The 17,928-nt window shown below is 50.9% G+C and overlaps 1 protein-coding gene across 1 annotated transcript in view; it reads right to left on the minus strand.

The window, feature by feature from the left end:
* Positions 1 to 1,392: 1,392 nt before the first annotated feature.
* The window catches only part of Phgdh (phosphoglycerate dehydrogenase), a 28,663-nt gene continuing 12,127 nt past the window's right edge, over positions 1,393 to 17,928 (minus strand). Inside the window, exons 5-12 of the mRNA XM_036190921.1 lie at positions 17,768 to 17,866; positions 10,334 to 10,466; positions 9,735 to 9,883; positions 8,389 to 8,541; positions 5,179 to 5,311; positions 3,979 to 4,109; positions 2,486 to 2,723; positions 1,393 to 1,668 (exon numbers count right to left, since the gene is read on the minus strand). Coding sequence (XP_036046814.1) covers positions 1,514 to 1,668; positions 2,486 to 2,723; positions 3,979 to 4,109; positions 5,179 to 5,311; positions 8,389 to 8,541; positions 9,735 to 9,883; positions 10,334 to 10,466; positions 17,768 to 17,866 — 1,191 coding nt within the window. The 3' untranslated portion in view covers positions 1,393 to 1,513. The remainder of the gene's footprint in view (positions 1,669 to 2,485; positions 2,724 to 3,978; positions 4,110 to 5,178; positions 5,312 to 8,388; positions 8,542 to 9,734; positions 9,884 to 10,333; positions 10,467 to 17,767; positions 17,867 to 17,928) is intronic.

Here is a 17,928-nt window from a genome sequence, read left to right on the forward strand (position 1 = left end):
TGGTAGCGGAGAACCAGCTCCTACAGGGGTTCTCAAGTTACCTAACTTGGAGTCACGGCCTATACTACAATCAAGTTTAGACACCTATCCTCAAGAAGCCACATGTGCACTGTGGCATGCATGCTCTACCCCCCAATAAAATGTAATTTATAATTGTGTCAAGGTGCTGGCCAAGTGAATGATTATTGTGACCACACAGCAGCTGAAGGCCCAACTTCAGGTTATAAGCAGAGCACTCTGGTCATCACTATCCACCCATACCTCCCAAACCTCCCATTACCATCCCCACCACACACACACACACACACACACACACACACACACACACACACACACGTCCCTTGCTTTTTTTCTCATCAGCCTTTATAGGGCCCGAAGAGGTCTTCCTTTGACCCCTCTGGGAAACTCTTCATTCAACCTGAGTCCAGGAGTTAGCATTTTAGGTCAGCACAGCTATTTCTTTCCAATAAGAAACTGGGTGGTCTGATATCAGGATCCCCAGTAAGTTGGACATCACTGGAGAGTGTGCCAAGGGCTGCCTGCCCGCTCTGTGAAGCCCGTGTATCCACACATCACCCTTGTATTTATTTACTGACCTCTCATTGCTGAGCTACAAAGCATCATGTCCTTCACACAGATGAACCAGCAGAGCTCAAGGTCATCACCACTGTGTTCCAGGTCAGACCCTCTACTTTAGTCTAGATCCATCCCTTTCAAGGTCTGCTACAGGAAGGCCAGGATCTGCTGTACTGAGAGGGAGTAGCCTTTGCTCCTGGCGTTCTAGACTTTCAGGAAGCCAAGGCTGGGACTCAGCCTCGATGCCAGGCAGCAGGCAGGCTGGAATCCTTCCCCACTAACGGGGCGAGAAGCTCTCAATAGACACAGTCGTTAGAACGGAGTTCATTATGCCACCTTCCGTGAAAATCATGTAAAACATTGTCCAACTCACACCAAGCTTGCTGTGCGCAGCTGCTAAGTAAACACATTCCTTCAGCTCACAAAGTCTGTCCAAAGCGACTCCCGAGACATCTGTAGCGTGTGACCTGTGTGTGTAGCCACACCCAGAGGACTTCTGGTACGGGATGGTCCATTTTGAATTCTCTGAAAGCAAACTCCAGCCAGGGCCTGGCCTGCACTCTGCTGTGTTTTACTCTTTACTGTGCATTAACATGAGAGGGTTCTGGAACACTCCTAGCTATGGTCCTGTGAAAATGCCTTTGGATAATCTTTGAAAGGAAGGGAGGGGGCTGTCTTTAGGGCACTTAAGCTCAGGTCCTTTGCACAAGCCAGCCTTCCTCTACCTACCCTACTGGTCAGCTACCAAAATTTCCAGAGGCAGCCCGTGGGCTCCCTCTGCTGACATCTCTGGATAATGACTGCACAGACACCAGGTAGAGTTAGACTCTTTACTAAGATGTTATTTCAGGCAGGTACCCAGGTTTTGCCCCAGGAATGTGGATCTCCTCTCCCTATAGATCACAGCGAGCGGGTTTCTTCAGAAAAGCCCCAGGGGTCAGAAGCAGAACTGGAAGGCTTCAGACACATGCTGCTTCCATGCGTCCAGGCTGGGCAGCAGGGATGAGAGGCCCATGACATGCCAGGTCTCTCCGTCAGATACCTTGGAGGTTTGGTAGGAAAGCAGCTGCACACCGGCCTCTGCCAGGAGGCCTGGGTGGGGGGTAAGGGGGAGAAAAGCACAGGTTAGCATGGCACATGGGGGAAGGGGTCAGAGAGTAAGAGTCCAGAGCAGAGAGAAGTCAGGCTTCTGTGACCAAAGCCGCAGGGCGGAAGGAGAGGCGGGGCTGGTCTCCACAGTACGGAGCTGAAATGGGCAGGGCAGGTGACTCTCCTTGGCCTCAGCCTCTTCTCAGCCTGAGCATCAGGTGGCGGGAGAGGAGGACACTCATACCCAGACAGTGTCTAGGCCAACAGCAAGAGAGGATAGCAAGGTAAGCAGAGAACCTCCCTCTGGGCAGCTGGCAAAGACGGTGAAATAAAGCCTCCCAGGGTGTCTGGGGACACAGCCTCTGCCAAACCTGGAGGAGACCCAGAACCCTCAGCAGCCCAGGTCTCAGGAGACCGTTGCTGCACCCCAGGAGGGATGCTCTGACACACTTGCTGTGGTACACTAAGCTGGTCACCAGGGCCCATAGAAGGAACAGTCCATGAAGTAAGCTCCCGGGATGTAGACAGTGTGTGAGAACATGGTAGACTTGTGCGGTAGCCCGGGTAACTGGCACTCTGCCCACCTCTGCCCATACTGCTCTGTGACCTCGGATAAGCCACCTACTTCCCCTGTCTGGGCTGTTTCTTCCTATGATTATGGAAATGATTCTGCAAGACCCTCTCTCTGTGAGGTACATATAGACATGCCCTGAGGCACAGAGAAAGGCCCAAAGGAAATATCTCTCCAAGGCCCAATCCTGGGGAAGACCCCATCTCTGCCTCAGCAGCCTGGCCAGCCTCCCTCCAAAAGTCTCCTTACCAATCATAGTGGGTAGCATTACAGGGTTGGAGTGCTGAGCCCGGAACATGAGTAGGGGCTGTCCTCGGCGTAGTGGCACCTCTGGCCTGAAGACAGCTCCATTGAGCACCTGCAACATTGGTGTGGTGCCCTGGACCAAGCCCACAGCTTGGTAGGGGGCACCTGCCAGGGCCACAGTCAGGAGGCATTCTCCACTGCCCTGCTCCCCTGGGACCACAGGGCTGTGGGAGGTGGTGACCTGCAGAGAGAAGACAGAGGCACAGTTGAACTCTCTACCCTCTCCCACAGCCTAATCACACATGTACAGGGACTGTAGCCTGGCCACCAGTTCAGTACTCTGGGGCAAGGGACAAATGACGTGAACCTTATGCCTCCAGACTTTAGCTTCTCAGGACAGTCAATATGCCCCATAAAGGGAGGGCCGGGGGTCTGCCTGTTGGCCAGGAAGGGTGGGAAGTGGGAACCAGAGGTCCAAGCACTGGGTAGCTGACCAGCCTGACCCTTTCTGCTCCAGCTTCTCAGCCAAAGGCTTGAGCAGGATGCAGGCAAAGAGGGAAGTGAGCTAGTGCTAGGAGAACTCTGTTCTTATGGCCTTGGCCAGCCTCAACTGGCTAAGACATACTCTGATCCAAAAGGGGAATGCGAGAGGAAGCCACTGGAGGGAAGGCGAGGGTGGTGGAGGAACATGTTCCCAGGGTGTATACGCCTCTATCAGCTCCATTCAGACGTGGCCTAGCTCAGCTTTTTCCCCTCAGTTGTGAAATGGAGGCGCCTTACACCCCCATTCAGAGCATTTCTGCATCTACCTATACAGTAGTTTTGGGAGTATGAGCTCACTCCATGACACTCAAACATATGGTCTTTCCCTTCATAGATGAAGGAACGGAGGCCAGCTCTCACGGACAGACAGGGAGGATGGCAAGAAGCAAACCCAGTGAGTGAAACTGTGAACAGGCTTCTAAACTGTGGGGAGGAGCAGGCACAGTGGCCCAGGCCTGTAACCCTAACATCTGGGAGGTGGAGGCTGCAGGGTCGGGAGATCAAGGACAGTCTGGGTTATATGAGACTGTCTCAGACAAACACATAAAAGGGGGTGCTAGGGATGTTGCTCTGGGTAAATAAGATGCTGATTGGCCAGTAGCCAGGCAGGAAGTATAGGCGGGACAAGCAGAGAAGAGAATTCTGGGAACAGGAAGGGAGAGACCTGCCAGCTGCCGCCATGACAAGCAAGATGTAAGGTACTGGTAAGCCACGAGCCACGTAGCAACTTATAGACTAACAGAAATGGGTTAATTTAAGATAGAAGAAGTAGATAGCAAGAAGCCTGCCACGGCCATACAGTTTGTAAGCAATGTAAGTCCCTGTGTGTTTACTTGGTTGGTTCTGAGCATCTATGGGCCTGGCGGATGAGAGAGATTTGTCCTGACTGTGGGCCAGGCAGGAAAACTCTAACTACAGAGGGGTGGCAGAGCCAGAGTAAAGAGTGTGCGCACATTGAGGCCAGCCTCTTTCACCAGGAGCTTAGCGTTCACCAAGTTCACATCTGCCTGCTTTGACGCTTCCCTCAGAAGGCCAACGATGACTGCGGGGCTCAGGCAGGTCCCAGCATTCTTCAGAGATGTTCCTGGGGACACAGAGAGTTACCCTAAAGATTGTTGTTCACGAGCTACCACAGGACAGGGCAGGGGACCACTGGCACTTAGCTCTCAGCTACAAGGCTCCTATCGCCCTGGGAACCCCCAACTGCGGGCTGCAGTTGTAATTCCTTCAGAGTACTGATAAGCCAGCTGGGTGTGTATACACACACACACACACACACACACACACACACATATACATATATACATATGTCTCTCTTTATATATATATGTATGTCCAAGCCCAGAAACCTAGGATGTTTTAACCAATTTGAGAAATTCCCCTCCAAAACTGAGACCAGCTTAACTAGCCTCCTTGGCCTGTCTTCCCAGAAGATACTTGGCAAACTGTGTGCTCCCTCCCACAAGGGGCTGGAACTCAAGACCCTTGCAAGCTCAGGCGCAGAAAGGAGCCACTGAAGGAACCACATGACCAATTCTTCACCATGCTTTCTCAGGGGCTTGGGTGCCCAGGGTAGTGGGCATGGCATCCTCTGGCTCCGCCTGTCCTGTGCTGCCCAACCTTACACTCTCTCCCCAAGTGGCAGGTGAGAAATAATCAATGGGAGGAGGGAAAGGGAAGCCCTGTACAGGATGAAGGGAGCCCCCAACTCCATCTGCAGAGTGGGGGGTCCACACCAAGGCAGCCGAGCTGTACACAGCCACAGGTAAAAATGACCCAAATAGTTTTGCTGACTAGTTTAGATTTTCCATGGATTCTAGTCTCTTTTACATGAAACTCTCTGGTCTTTCTTGTATGGGAAACATGTCTATCCTAAAAACAAACAAACAAACAAACAAAAAAATCACTGCATAAACATGACCTGAGAAAATTAAGTACACTTCCCCAGGGAGCTTATATCCCACTGACACACATCTTTTGTCCACCTCCACAGTGGGTGGGCTGTACCCAAAGCAGGGCCCAAGTCCCCTGAGTCGCTACTAGATCTGCGGTGAGCACTGGACACACCCAGCAGAGATGAGTCCATTCTCCCTTTCCCCTTCTCTCAGCAGTGTCCCTAGCTCACGCTGGGGCCCAGCCAGACCCGGACTCACCCTGTGTCACCACCTGGACAGTCCCTTTAGGGGAGCCAGCCCAGGCATGCATCAGTGTGCCCAATGCTTCTGCCAGACCAATCCAAGGCTTGGTGTGTGGAGAGAAGGCACTGGTAAGGGCCTGGGCATTCACCTGCAGAAAGAGGGGAGCAGGGTGAAGCTGGGAAGCAGTCAATGAGGGCACACCTGCTCGAATGAGCAACTGAATCAATGCCATGTGGCCAAGAGTCAACTTGGCATGGGGGAGACAACTCAGGTGATGGGTGACAATGTCCACCAACCACCAACCAGGAGCAGTGACTTATCCCTATAGGTGAGAAGATACACAGAGCCCGAGGAGACACAGAAAGCTTCGACTGCACTATATGGCCAGAACAGAGGCCAGAAGCCTGACTTCTGTCATTGAGCAGTATTGGTACTGGTACCCTTTGTGGGAGAGTGGCTTCCTGTGTGATGGAAAGGGATCTGGACAGCTCAATAAAACATGGGGCCACAGATGGTGCAGAAGCAGAATTGTAGTTCTCAGGGAGGGTGATCTAATTTGCCTTTTTTGTGTGTTGCTCTGAGACAGGGCTTCACTCTGTGGTCCAGCCTGGCAGAACTCCTGAGTACTAGGGTTATAGGAGTGAGCCGGCATACCTGGCTCATTTTATTCTCTATTTTGATTATTTTAAGTGACCATTCACATTTGTCACTGAACACTATGCTCAGTTCCCATGACTTTTATGTAAAACCAGATTCAGGCAGGTCTAATGATCCTATATTATGTTTCATGCTGAGGCATGCTGGGAAATTGAGCAGCCAGAGCCAATTGGAAGGGTCTCTGGGCTTGGATCTCCCTTCCTCTCCCAGGGACCTAATAACAGAGCTTCCTTGTTCTGAGGTAAAATTTCTGCTCCTTTTTGTGGTTCCGGATGCTCTGGCTCCCAGTCAGGCACCAATAATTTCTTTGAGGCTACTCAGAAAGAATCCATCTAAGAAGGATTTAATTAGGAATCTGGATTTTAAATTTGGGCATGGGGCTCATGCCTGTAATCCTAGCACTAGGGAGGCTGAGGTAAGCGGCTTCCCCTGAGTTCCAGGCCAGCTGTAGCTACAGAAGAAAACCCTGTCTCTAAACACAAGCCAAATCCCCACCCCACTGGCAAACAAACAGAAACTTGGATGAAAAAAAAAAATCAAATAATTAGCTATGAGATGAGAAAAAAAATGTAATACTTCTGGTTCTTGTTTTCATAGTTATCACTAGGAGAGATATGGGTGTTACACTGAGAAGCTGCAGGGAGACACGGGGCAAAAGCAGAGGATGAGGACGCAGGCACAGACAGAACAGAAATGCCCAGCTAAGAAACCCCCAAACACCTCACTTTTGTCCACTGTGTGGAGCCCACACAGTCCAGCCCAGGGACATGCCTGCTGACTGTAGGTTTATGAAATAAAATGGTGTGTAGTGATCCGTCTTGAAAAATAAATAGCAAAGATGCCAGGGTGGAGTCAGGTGCCTCTGGAAATCAGCCTGGCCCCAGTGTTCAACTGTGTTATGGACAGAGAACTAGACAAGATGCAGGAAGAGCCAGGGAGGGATTTCCTCTTGGGATGCAAGCATCTCCTTCCAAAGATTATCAGCAGCTGCTGATAGTAGATAGTCTGCTAACATTTGTGTGAGGCACTCTGTGGAGCTTGTGTGAAGAAGTCCCTGTTGGAAAAAGCCATGGGATCTCACCCCCACCTCACGATAGGTGCCCACCTCAAAGGGTTCCCACAGAGAGGGCAGAAGCCCACCCCTGAAAAAGCTGAGAAGGTGGAGCTCTATCAGGTTGCTCAAGAGTAGGGGGGATATTCATGAGCAGGGCATCAGCTGAGGTGGGAGAGATGGTCTGTTGTGTTCAGTCTTCTATTCTCTGGTTGGACAAGTCAGCCAGGACCCCAGTGAAAGTCACCTGGGTAGCCTGATGGGTCAGAAAATGTGCTGTGGCCTCAAGAAGCCAACATGGGGGACAGAGGAAAGAGAGAGGACAGGCGGGCCAGAGTCACCTGGTCACCACGGGCTCTGAAGGCTCTCACGTCACAACTAGCTGGCCCTCAAGAACTCCCGCCCCCACCACAGACCAAACGGCATCCTGACTGTCTCAAGACTGTCTCAAAACATAGAACTGAGCTGGCTAACTAGAGAAAGGAGGGCTAAGTGAAACTGTCTTTTCTACTATGGTTCTGCCCAGCCAGTGACTATCTCCAGGCTGTGAGTCAGCCAGGATGTCACAAGCCCCCTCTCGCACACCCAGTCTTATCCACTGATTTTTGCAGGGTATTAACTATATGCCTCGGGCATTCACATAAGTTGTAGAGGAACTTAAGGCAGCCTTCTCATCCCTCAGAGAACTCAGAATTCAGCATCAACAAGGTAACGAACCCATTATAGTTTATAAGAATGTGGTTAGTGAGTGTGGCAGGGCACACCTTTAATTCCCACACTCAGGAGGCAGAGGGATCTCTGAGTTCAAGGTCAGTCAGGGCTACACAGTAAAAAGGTCAAAACAAAACAAAAAAAAAACCACCCTAAAACAAGTCAGGGATACATAGTAAAAAAGACAAAACAAAACAAAACCCTAAAACAATGCGGTTAGCAAAAAAATGAGGTAGAGATGCTAGGCCCAGAAAGCCTTGGTGAAGGAGAGAGAAAGGCCCCAGGAAGAGCTGTGCTTTCCTAGTTCAGTGTCCCCTTCCCGACCCGTGTGTGTGTGTGTGTGTGTGTGTGTGTGTGTGTGTGTGTGTGTGTGTGTCGGTGGTGGGGATCTGGTGTTTACCAGACTAAGCAAACGTTTTAGGAAGTATGAAGACTGGGTTGTTATGGCAGCATGAGCTCTAACCAAGGAAATGCTGCAGTGCTGAGCATACCCCCCATCACACACACACTGGGCCCTGCTCCCTCACCCTAGCAACACACCCTCATTCCCAAGGCATGTGGACAACAAAGGAGCCTTTTACTGGTGGCTGAGCCTGGGAAGGCTCACAATCTCTGCGTTGAGGCTACAATATAACAGCTCAGAAGAAGACTATAGAAGGGCTGCTCCTGCCCATCTACCCAGAGAGCCAACACAAATCCGTCCTGGGACCTGGTTCCCAGGGCTGAGTCTGTGCACCCCGAGATGCTGTGGCTGTTGGTGCTCTCTCCCCAGACTCCAGGGCCCAGTCCCATGGAGAGATACTTACGACCCCTGAGAGAGACTTCCCCTTCACCATGTCCACAAACTGGACTGCAATTTCCTCCCCACAGCGGCTCTGGGCCTCCTTGGTGCTGGCACCCAAGTGGGGACAGCTGATGACATTCTCGTGGTCCACTAAGGCCCGGTCCCGTGGTGGCTCCTGCCCAGAGAGATAGCTTTAAGTTGGCCATGGACTGGCTACATAGTCTCTGCTGTTGTTCACAATGAATTTTGAGAATTGCAACCCTCTGAACCCCAGCCTCCTAACAGCAGAAGAAGATGGTGGATTATTAGGAAGATGGTCACACACAGGGGAGCTTGTGCTGCACCTTGCACCCTGGGATGGGAATAGACGAGCACTATGGTGTTCAGAGAGGGCCAGTGACCCGCCACGGCCTCACAGCTAGAACCTGCATTTATGCCAAAGTCCATGCTCTTTCCCCTGGGTCACACTGAGGAGCCCCAATGCTGTGATAGCATCTGTGAGGAGAGGGGCCCATGGGATTGGTGGAGGTGCACACTCTGCACTCTGTGCCAAAGCTGAGCCTTTGCACACGCTTGGGGAGCAGTCCACACTGGGGACTACCATCATCCCTGGGTTTCTGGCCTTCCCTAGGAAGGGAAGAGGCAAAGAGGAACGTCACTGGGTTCTGAACAGGCTATCTCTTTGGCCATAGGGCTGACTTAAGTATCAGGAACGATTCACTAACTTCCTGTTTCCTGTGGGGCGTTTACCCACCAACCCCACAGCTCCCCAGAGTTTTCTTGAGTGTGAGCAGCAGGAAATATTAGATAGAAGGATTAACAGTGCGGAGATAAACAGAGAGAAAATAAAGGATAGCCTCGAGAGGGCCTGGAACCTTTTCCAGCGGGCTCCGACTGTCTCTGCCCCAGGGTATTTATAGAGACGCGAAGGGGTGGAGCAAAAGACCTCCTCCCCCCGCACAGACAAGTGCAGACCATGTCAGACACCTGCACTCAGGCCTGTGGTCCTAATCATCCTCTCTATGTGGACTTGCTGGATAAAGCCATGAGGAACCCGAAAACAGGCTCCCACAGTTACCATGTCTAGAATGCCTAGCCTCATTAATTTGCCTCTGTCTTCCCCAAGTTACCAGTACAGCAACAGCCTGACTAGGAAATGGGTCCCATTTAAGACCCGGGCTTTGCAGAGGGCAGACAGCACAGTGGAAAGGCCTCCTCAAAATCACAGGTGTGTTTCTTGGCAGCACAGCTCCCTTCCAGCCACAAACAGTGAGCTGCTGTCCTGCAAGATGCCATGTTTTCTCGCCTGCGGCCTCCCGGCTCCTCACCTTTCCCCTCCGACCTGACACGGAGGCTGCAGGCACTTACTTCTGTAAACACATCCAGTGCGGCGCCAGCACACTGACCAGACTGCAGGGCCCGGAGCAGGGCGCCTTCATCCACAATCCCTCCTCGGGCACAGTTCACAACTCGCACACCCTTCTTGCACTGGGCAAAGGTGCTGTCATTCAGCAAGCCTGGAGGAAGGCGGAGATGTTGCCGACTGTGACGGTTCCTGGTTCCTGATCCCCTCTCCCAGCACTGGTTCCCTCAATCCACCTCTCCCCAGAGGCCTCCTTCTGCTGGATAGGTGCCTTGACCTCACCTCTGTCTTCCTAGACGCTCTGAGATCATAGACCCTGTACCGGATGTGGGTTAGACTCAGGAAGTTCTGGAGATGAAGGTGTTTTGCATGGGTCCAAGAATCAAAAAGCCCCTGCTTTTTGACCCACGAAGCCTCCCCATGGGAAGCTAGTTGCCTATGTGTCCAGTTCATTCATACATCCATGGTTTTTCAGCTGGCTCAACCCTCCTCCCTCTGAAGCAAGGACTTGTGACAAAGTGTCACCGTGCTTAGCAGGTCCTGAGCAGGCCCCTTTCTACATTTGCTCAATGGTATCTGCAGAAAACCCATATTGAGAGCCTACCTGTGGTGGAGGGCAGGAGCGGAGTGTGAACAGTGATGAAGTCACAGAGGGGCCAGATCTCCTCCAGGGGCAGCTGCTGAACACCAAAAGAGGCTGCGACTTCTGGAGAAATGATGGGGTCATAGCCGACAGTCTGGTCAGAAGCGAGAGAAAGGAAGAGGCGTTTTTAATCTCGGTGTTGTTAATTATCCGTAACAGCAGCATTTGCTAGGCGCTGGCACTACGCTAAGCCTCATTGAATCCTGTCGTGTAATTCTCAGGACAATACAGTGCGCTTAAGGCTACTCTCCTGCCTGCTGTAGGGCAATGGAAGGAGACTTGTAGATCTAGGAGGGAGCACAGCCAGAGAAGAGAAGGCTGCCTGTCACCAAGATCCAACCTGGGGCAGATGCAGAGCAGCCCATGTGTGTCTGGACAAAGTGGAACTCAGAACCCCTGAGACAGGAGGGTTGGTGAGGAAGGGCTCAGGGCTGACCGCCAGGGCCGCTGTCCCGGCTAACAGGTGCCTGGGGTTGAGGGCGGTGGGCTGGGAAAGGAGTGAGCATTGTCCGCAGAGGCCAGAGAGCACAGGCTCAGCTTCTTCCAAGTCCCAGCAAGGGCTATGCTCAAGCAGCCAGGCAGGTTTAGGAAGCAGGTATGGGGTGTGCGTGTGTGTGTGTGTGTGGGGGGGGGGGGTTACACTAACCAAGATCTAAGCACTCTCTGCCTGATCTACCCAGGAGGCCTTCCCAGGCCTCTCTCCTGAGCTCAGCTCTTATCACAACTTTGCTGCCAGCTGTATGTCAGGCTCCAAGGTGGGTGAGGACCCCGGTATAAGAGCCGTTGGAGAGATGACTTCAGCCACCCAATGCGCTAACACTGCTGAGGTAAAAATATTTTGAACCAGGCAGTGGTGGCGCACGCCTTTAATCCCAGCACTCGGGAGGTAGAGCCAGGCGGGTCTCTGTGAGTTCGAGGCCAGCCTGGGCTACCAAGTGAGTTCCAGGAAAAAGGCGCAAAGCTACACAGAGAAACCCTGTCTTGAAAAACCAAAAATAATACTAATACTAATACTAATAATATTTTGAGAGAAACCCCCTGAACCCTTCAGGTATATGTTCATGGCAGACCCAGGCGTGAGTGAAAACAGGGAAGAAATGAGACCTCATCCTTGAGTGGTTGCTACCTCTGTGGAGAGGAATCCTTCCTCCCCTTCCTGTGCTTTTCAAGTCCTCTGCTATGTGGGAATCGCCTGAAATTGGGGGACTATAGACCCTGCCTTACGATAATACAAAGACTCCTTTTCCACAGTTCAGAGCTTCTGGGGAAGAGAAAGAAAAATCCCGAATGGTTCTGAATAAGTCAACACTTCAGGGCCACATTTTGCATCATTAGCCCTGTTCATAAGCAAAGCCAAGGAGCTCCCTTCCCCCGTCGCAGCCACCAGTGAAGGCTACAGGAAAGTCACTGCTTTTGTGGCCCTGTAAGGACCACAGCACAGAGCACCAAGGGCTTATGGATTTCGAGGGCCTATTCAAACATTGTTATTACCCTCTGGTGGAGCCCACTCATTTCTGGACAGAGAAGGAAATGCTCAGGGGGAAGAGATGAATCCCTGGCCTCATCCTCACAATTCATCTTTGTCTGCTGGCGCCAGAGATGACTAGAACAATGGCCCTGTTCATCTCTAATCCAGATGTATTTTTCTCCTCGTGTGCAGTGAGGAGTGGAAAAGAACACCAGAGATCACAGAGCCACGCATGACTGAGGGAGCTCACAGCACCCTAGGGTCTGTTCTACTCTTGGGAACCAAGGCAGAGCTCAGGGCTGACCGCCAGGCCCACCCCGTTCCTGCAATGCCAGCAGGTGCCTGGGTCTGAGGGTGGTGGGCTGGGAAAGGAGTGAGCGAGTGTTGTCCAGAGGCCAGAGAGCTCGGGTTCTGCTGCTTCCTCATGGAGAGATAGCATCTCACTTATCTGCAGGCGTCTGCCAGGAATGAATCTAGCTGGCAGAAGCCCTGCTTTGTCTTTCTCACTAGTGATAACTAGGGCATAAATAAAAGAGCTGAGCTGAGCGAGGTCTCACACTAGGAGACAATGCTGGTGATAGTGGACAGAGGCCTATACGCCACATGCCTGCCTGGCTCCTACATGTCCTGAAAAGGCTCAGATATCCTACTGGACGGAAGCTGGAGAGCATGCTGGTTGGTTTTTGTCAACCTGACACAAACATAGACACATCTGGAAAGAGGGAGTTGTAATTGAGAAAATGCCCCCATAAGATTGCTCTTAGGCAAGACTGTGGGATATTGTCTTGATTAATGACTGATGTGGGAGCACCTAGCTCACTGTGGGCAGTGCCACCCCTGGGCAAGCCAGTAAGTAGCAGCACTCCTCTGGTGCCTCCACATCAGTCCCTGCCTCAGGCTCCTGCTTCCAGGTTCCTGGCCCAACTTCCCTGGATAATGGACTACAAGCCGGTAAATGAAATACACTCTTTCCTCCACAAGTTGCTTTTGGTCACGGTGTTTTATCAGAGAAGTAGGAAAGTAGCTATGCCATGATGTTTCCTTGATGGTCCCAGCATCACCTTGCTGGAGTTACAGAAGGCAGAGCCGGGAGGTTCATCGTCCAGCTCCAGGGCTCTGCTGGTTCAATAGAGAATGGAGAACCAAGGCCTTGAAGTTAAAAGGGGCTCTAAGGCAGAGCTGGCCAGAACAGATCCTCCTCTCCCTCACAGCGTGTTTTGACTGAGCATCCGAAATCTTTCTGCCACTGCAATGGATTTTATACACAAACTTAACAAAAACTATTGCCTCAAAGCTGCTTAGGTGAAGGCCCGAAGTCCACCCCCAGCTCTCCTCGACCACCTCCTCTCACCTGCCTTTGTCCCATGAGGCTGTAGGAGGTATGAAGGTCACTGTCCTAGGGCAGTTAAGGGTTCTAGAGGCGGTGAGATGGTACGGTGGCTAAGGATGCTTGCCACCAAGGCAGAACACCTGAGTTTGATCCCTAGCACCCACATGGTGGAGGGACAACCAGCTCCCATAGGTTGTCCTTTAACTTCCACACACCATGACACACACACACACAATTAAAAAAAAAAAAAAGATAAAAATCTGGAATAAAGTAGCAATAACTTTTTTTTCCTGTGGTAAGACCTGCCTGCCCTAGAAGACATCTGCCATTTGTGTGGCTGAGCAGTGACCTCTGAGCAGTGGCCGCTTAGGGACTTAATCTGGGCCACGAGTGGAAAGCCAGGACACCAGAGTGAACTCTCACTTCCTAGTCTTACTGTCTTAAGCCTGTAGCTGACCTTGCTGGGCCTCAGTTTCTGTGAGCATGGCAGCTGACGCAGACGACCTTAGGAAACAGAAGCTGGCTAGGAAATACCAATGGCCACCGGGGCCTTGGGTGCTGAGGTCAGATTCACAACACTGGTCACAAAGACACTGCTAAGAGATGCTGGAGGTGCCCCTCGGGGACACTGGTAAGGAAGCACAGGGCTCAGCTCTGAGCTGGCCTGGGCCTCACTACCCATCCTAAGAGACTCCAGCATAAACAAGTTGAGTCAATAACTACGGCTTTTATTTGGTAACATGTCGAAGAAACGTTCAAGGTATCAACAGAGTATAAGGCCCAATAGTCAGGTCACCAGCAGGCTGCAGGCTGACCTGCGGTGTCACCCCATAAATCCATTCCTCTTTAATGCTGCTAGAGTCATATTGCCTTTTCCACAGGAGACAACACTCACAACACTGTTAGCCACTGTTGGGTTTGTTTGCTTGTTTGCAAAGGTTTTTGTTTTTTTTTTTAATAAATGTCTCAAAAATCCAAATTTGTCTAGTTACTTTTTAGCCCCTCATACAGACACTGAGAGATACTCTAGCTAATTTCCTGGTAGGATGTCCAACCATTCCAGCCTTCGTTGTTCTAGGACTTATTTCTTCTGTATACTTGAGGCAGGATCTCAGTATGCAGCCCAGGCTGGCCTTGAATTCTGGCTCGTCCTCAGTCTCTCCAATTACAGACATGCTCCACCACACAAGTTGAGTCACTAACTACGGCTTTTATTTAGCAACACGTCGGAGAAAAGCTCAAGGTATCAACAGAGCGTAAGGCCGGATGAGTCAGGTCACCAGCAGGCTGCAGCCTGACCTGCGGTGTCACCCACCTTTGCCCTGGAATCCGTTCCTCTAACGAACTACCTCTCCTGGCTTTCTGGCATCCACAAATGATGCATGGTCTGGGCGATCGGTGAGAATGGTGGATAAGGCAGAGCTCTGGGCCATCATGAACAACTTCCTGCCAGCCTGACAGGGTCCCTCCTTGAACCCTAGACTAATTAATTCCTCTAACATTGTGGGCGGGGAGGGGGGTGCAGTGGGGGGATAGGGGGAGCTGGGCATTCAGCTTATCACTATGGGGATTATGGAAGAGGACTTTGCTGAAACTTCAATGCACATCACTGGTGGGACAGCCAACAATCCATACCCCAGCATTCCACACCCAAGTTTAAAAACAGAGTAGGTCTAGTTAAGTTTTTACCTTAACACCGTATGCAATGTTGTGTTCTGCACAGGCCTGCAACCTTCTCTGGGCATGGTACACATTCCATGAACACCCAGAGGATGCAGTCTGGGGTGACATATGCCAAACTAGTACAACTAAGAGGAGGCTCATGCAGGAGACTGTCCTGTATGAACACATTCATTTATTCCACAATGAAAACAGTACTTTAATCTGGGCATCCTGCTACATGTGTCCTAAGCACTGAAGAGTCAAGGGGAAAAGGTGGTAAGGTCAAGGCCACTCTGTGTAATTCATCAAGACTCTGTCTCAAGACAAAATAATGAAAGGGTCTGATGACGTAGTTCAGGGATACAGCAACTTGCCAGCCAGTGTGAGGTTCTAGGTTCAAAGCCTGGTACCCCAAAACAAATCAAACAAAACTCTCACATTTAAAAATATTCTAGGTAAAGAGATATTTATACATCTCCATGCTCTACCAGTTAAATTATTATTGTCAAAGGGAACAAGACTAGACTGATCTCAGGGCTAGTGAGATGGCTCAGCAGGCACAGGCACTTGCTACGAGGGTGGATGACCTGAGTTGGATCCATGGAACTCACAAGGTACAGAGAGCCAGGTCTCACAGCCTGTCTGACCTCCACATGTGCACCAGGGTGCACGTGTACATTCTTGTGAACATGCATGTACACACAGAGAGGGAGGGGGAGGGAGAGAGGGAGAGAGAGAGGGAGGGAGGGAGGGAGGGAGGAAGAGAGTAATATAATTTCTTAATGTGATCATTGTTTCCTATTGATACTTAGAACTATGTTATCTTGTTCTCTGTGGCTTTGAGGACACAGACAGGAGCTTGGATGGTGCAGAATCTCTCTGTCCCATGATGACAGTCACTAAAGCCCAGAACACTTCAGGGTGGCCAGCTGACCAGCAGGGTGCTGAAGAGGCTCGTCGGGGGAGGACATCACAAGCCATTTTTTTAGGGGTTTACAAAGAATGGTTCAAAACCAAGACAGGCAGAATGATCCTTCGGAGACATCTAGACAGCAGAAGCTCCAAGTAAAGGCAACATGCCCTCAAAGCCCTGGTTGTAGTTAAACATGGCTAGGTATGGCTATGCATGCCTATAATTCCAGTACTCAGGAGGTTATGGCAGGAGGATTATAAGTTTGAGGCTAGCCTGAACTACATAGTTAGACTCCATCCTAAACACACTCAAGCATGCTGTGTGGGATACGATCAAAGCTGCATACCAACACTGAAATGAACAGGCTCTAGACATCTCTATGAAACAAACAAATCTGAGAAATATCCATTACTGCTTGCAACTGAAGCTCAAGGCCCCACATGGCCGACCCCTGGGCAGTACCAGGTGGTTGGAAGGGCTTCCCTCTCACCAGTTAGTCAGGAAACAAAATGGGGCTCTTTGATTCAGCTACTGCCAAGGCCTCCCAGGGATAATGTTCCACAGCTAGAAAAGTCTGTGTGTTGATGTCACAGGGACAATGGGAGTCAAGGGGTGGTGGCCAGCCTTACTGTCTGTCCCCAAGCCAATGCATGTCAATGAAATGCTCAGGTGATTGGTTCCCCGTGCTTAGCCCTGCTTAGACATGGGCCTTAGCTTTTAGTTCAGAATTCCTCCTGGGGATAGATCTTGACCTTGGTTCTCTCAGAAGAGGAAGGAGGAAAAAGCAGTCTTAGTGACTCCTGGCACTCTGCCCCCTCCACCTGCAGGGGGCCACGGGGAGATTTATTTTCATCATCAATGGATCCTGCTGGGCCAGACCCATTTCTCTCAGGGACCTAATACACACACACACACACACACACACACACACACACACACACACACACACACACACATGAGCTTTAGAAAGATATGTGATGTAAATAAATGTGTGAAGGGCGGAGAAGACATTCAGTGTGGCAGAGTGGGTTGCCGCCCTGGGGGCTGGGTCACCATCCTTCAGTGAGTGCTCAGGCACACTTTATAAACCCTGGATGCCAGTCTCAACCCATACCTTCCATTCTAGTGCGGTGACCACGGGAAGAGCAGGGAAGAGACAGGAGAGCTCTATAATAGCTCTTTGTAAGGTTCCCCGGCCCTGGAATGACTGACTATTGTCAAAACAATTTTCCTCATGTTTAACTAAAGCCTGCTGTGTGATCCATAATCCCGGTAATTCCCTCAACAACCACATTAAATACGGAATGCCCCTTGGCACCCATTCAGCTGCTGTGAGCTGTCTGGCCTATCTGAGCAGACATGTCCTGATCACAGCCTTCACCCAGCCAGGAACCTCCTGGCTCCCAGAGTTGGAAAAGATAGGGTCTCAGAGTGACTTCTGAGATAGGTCTGAAGCTGTCCAGTAATTTCTCATATCAGGACACGCAAACAAGCAAGCATGTATGTAAAGAAAGGATCTTGCTATGTAACCCGGGCTGGTTTTGAACTCATGAGCCACCTGCCAGAGGCTCCCAAATGTTGAAATTATAGACATGTGACACTATGCCCACCTAGTAGCACCTTTAATCTTTGCTGGGATAGCTAGAGAAATGAGGACAGAAAGATAACTGCCTTGGCATTAGGCTATAAATCTGTTTGTTTTCTAAACTATGAGCGAGAGGAGGCACAGCAAAACCGGGAGGCCCTGTAGCATGATGGGAAAGGATGTGTGTCACAGAAGAACATTTGCTGGCCCACTGAGACTCAGGGCTACAGATACCCAGGAGCAGAGGGACCTGTATCCAGTCTTCTCAGCTTTTGAGTTCAAATGTAACAATAGAGCGGTCAGTGGTCCCTTTCTCCCTGACTTTACTGCTTATTTAGTAAGAGACTCTAGACATCCACGCTTGACAGAGCTTTGGCTTCCCCCAAGCCTAGCTATGTCTTCAGATGCCGCTTCAGAAAGGTCTGGAAGCATCTCACCTTCATTCCGAAGGACTGCATCCGGGTGGCCACCTCTCTCCCAATTCTGCCCAGGCCGAGGATTCCCAGTGTCTTCCCGTTCAGCTCTGTCCCCATGAACTGCAACCAGAGAAGGCAAAAGGCAAAGATGTCCAGGTCTGTAGTTAGAGTTTTCCTGCCTG

Source organism: Onychomys torridus, chromosome 6 (assembly GCF_903995425.1).
Source record: "Onychomys torridus chromosome 6, mOncTor1.1, whole genome shotgun sequence".
NCBI lineage: Eukaryota > Metazoa > Chordata > Mammalia > Rodentia > Cricetidae > Onychomys > Onychomys torridus.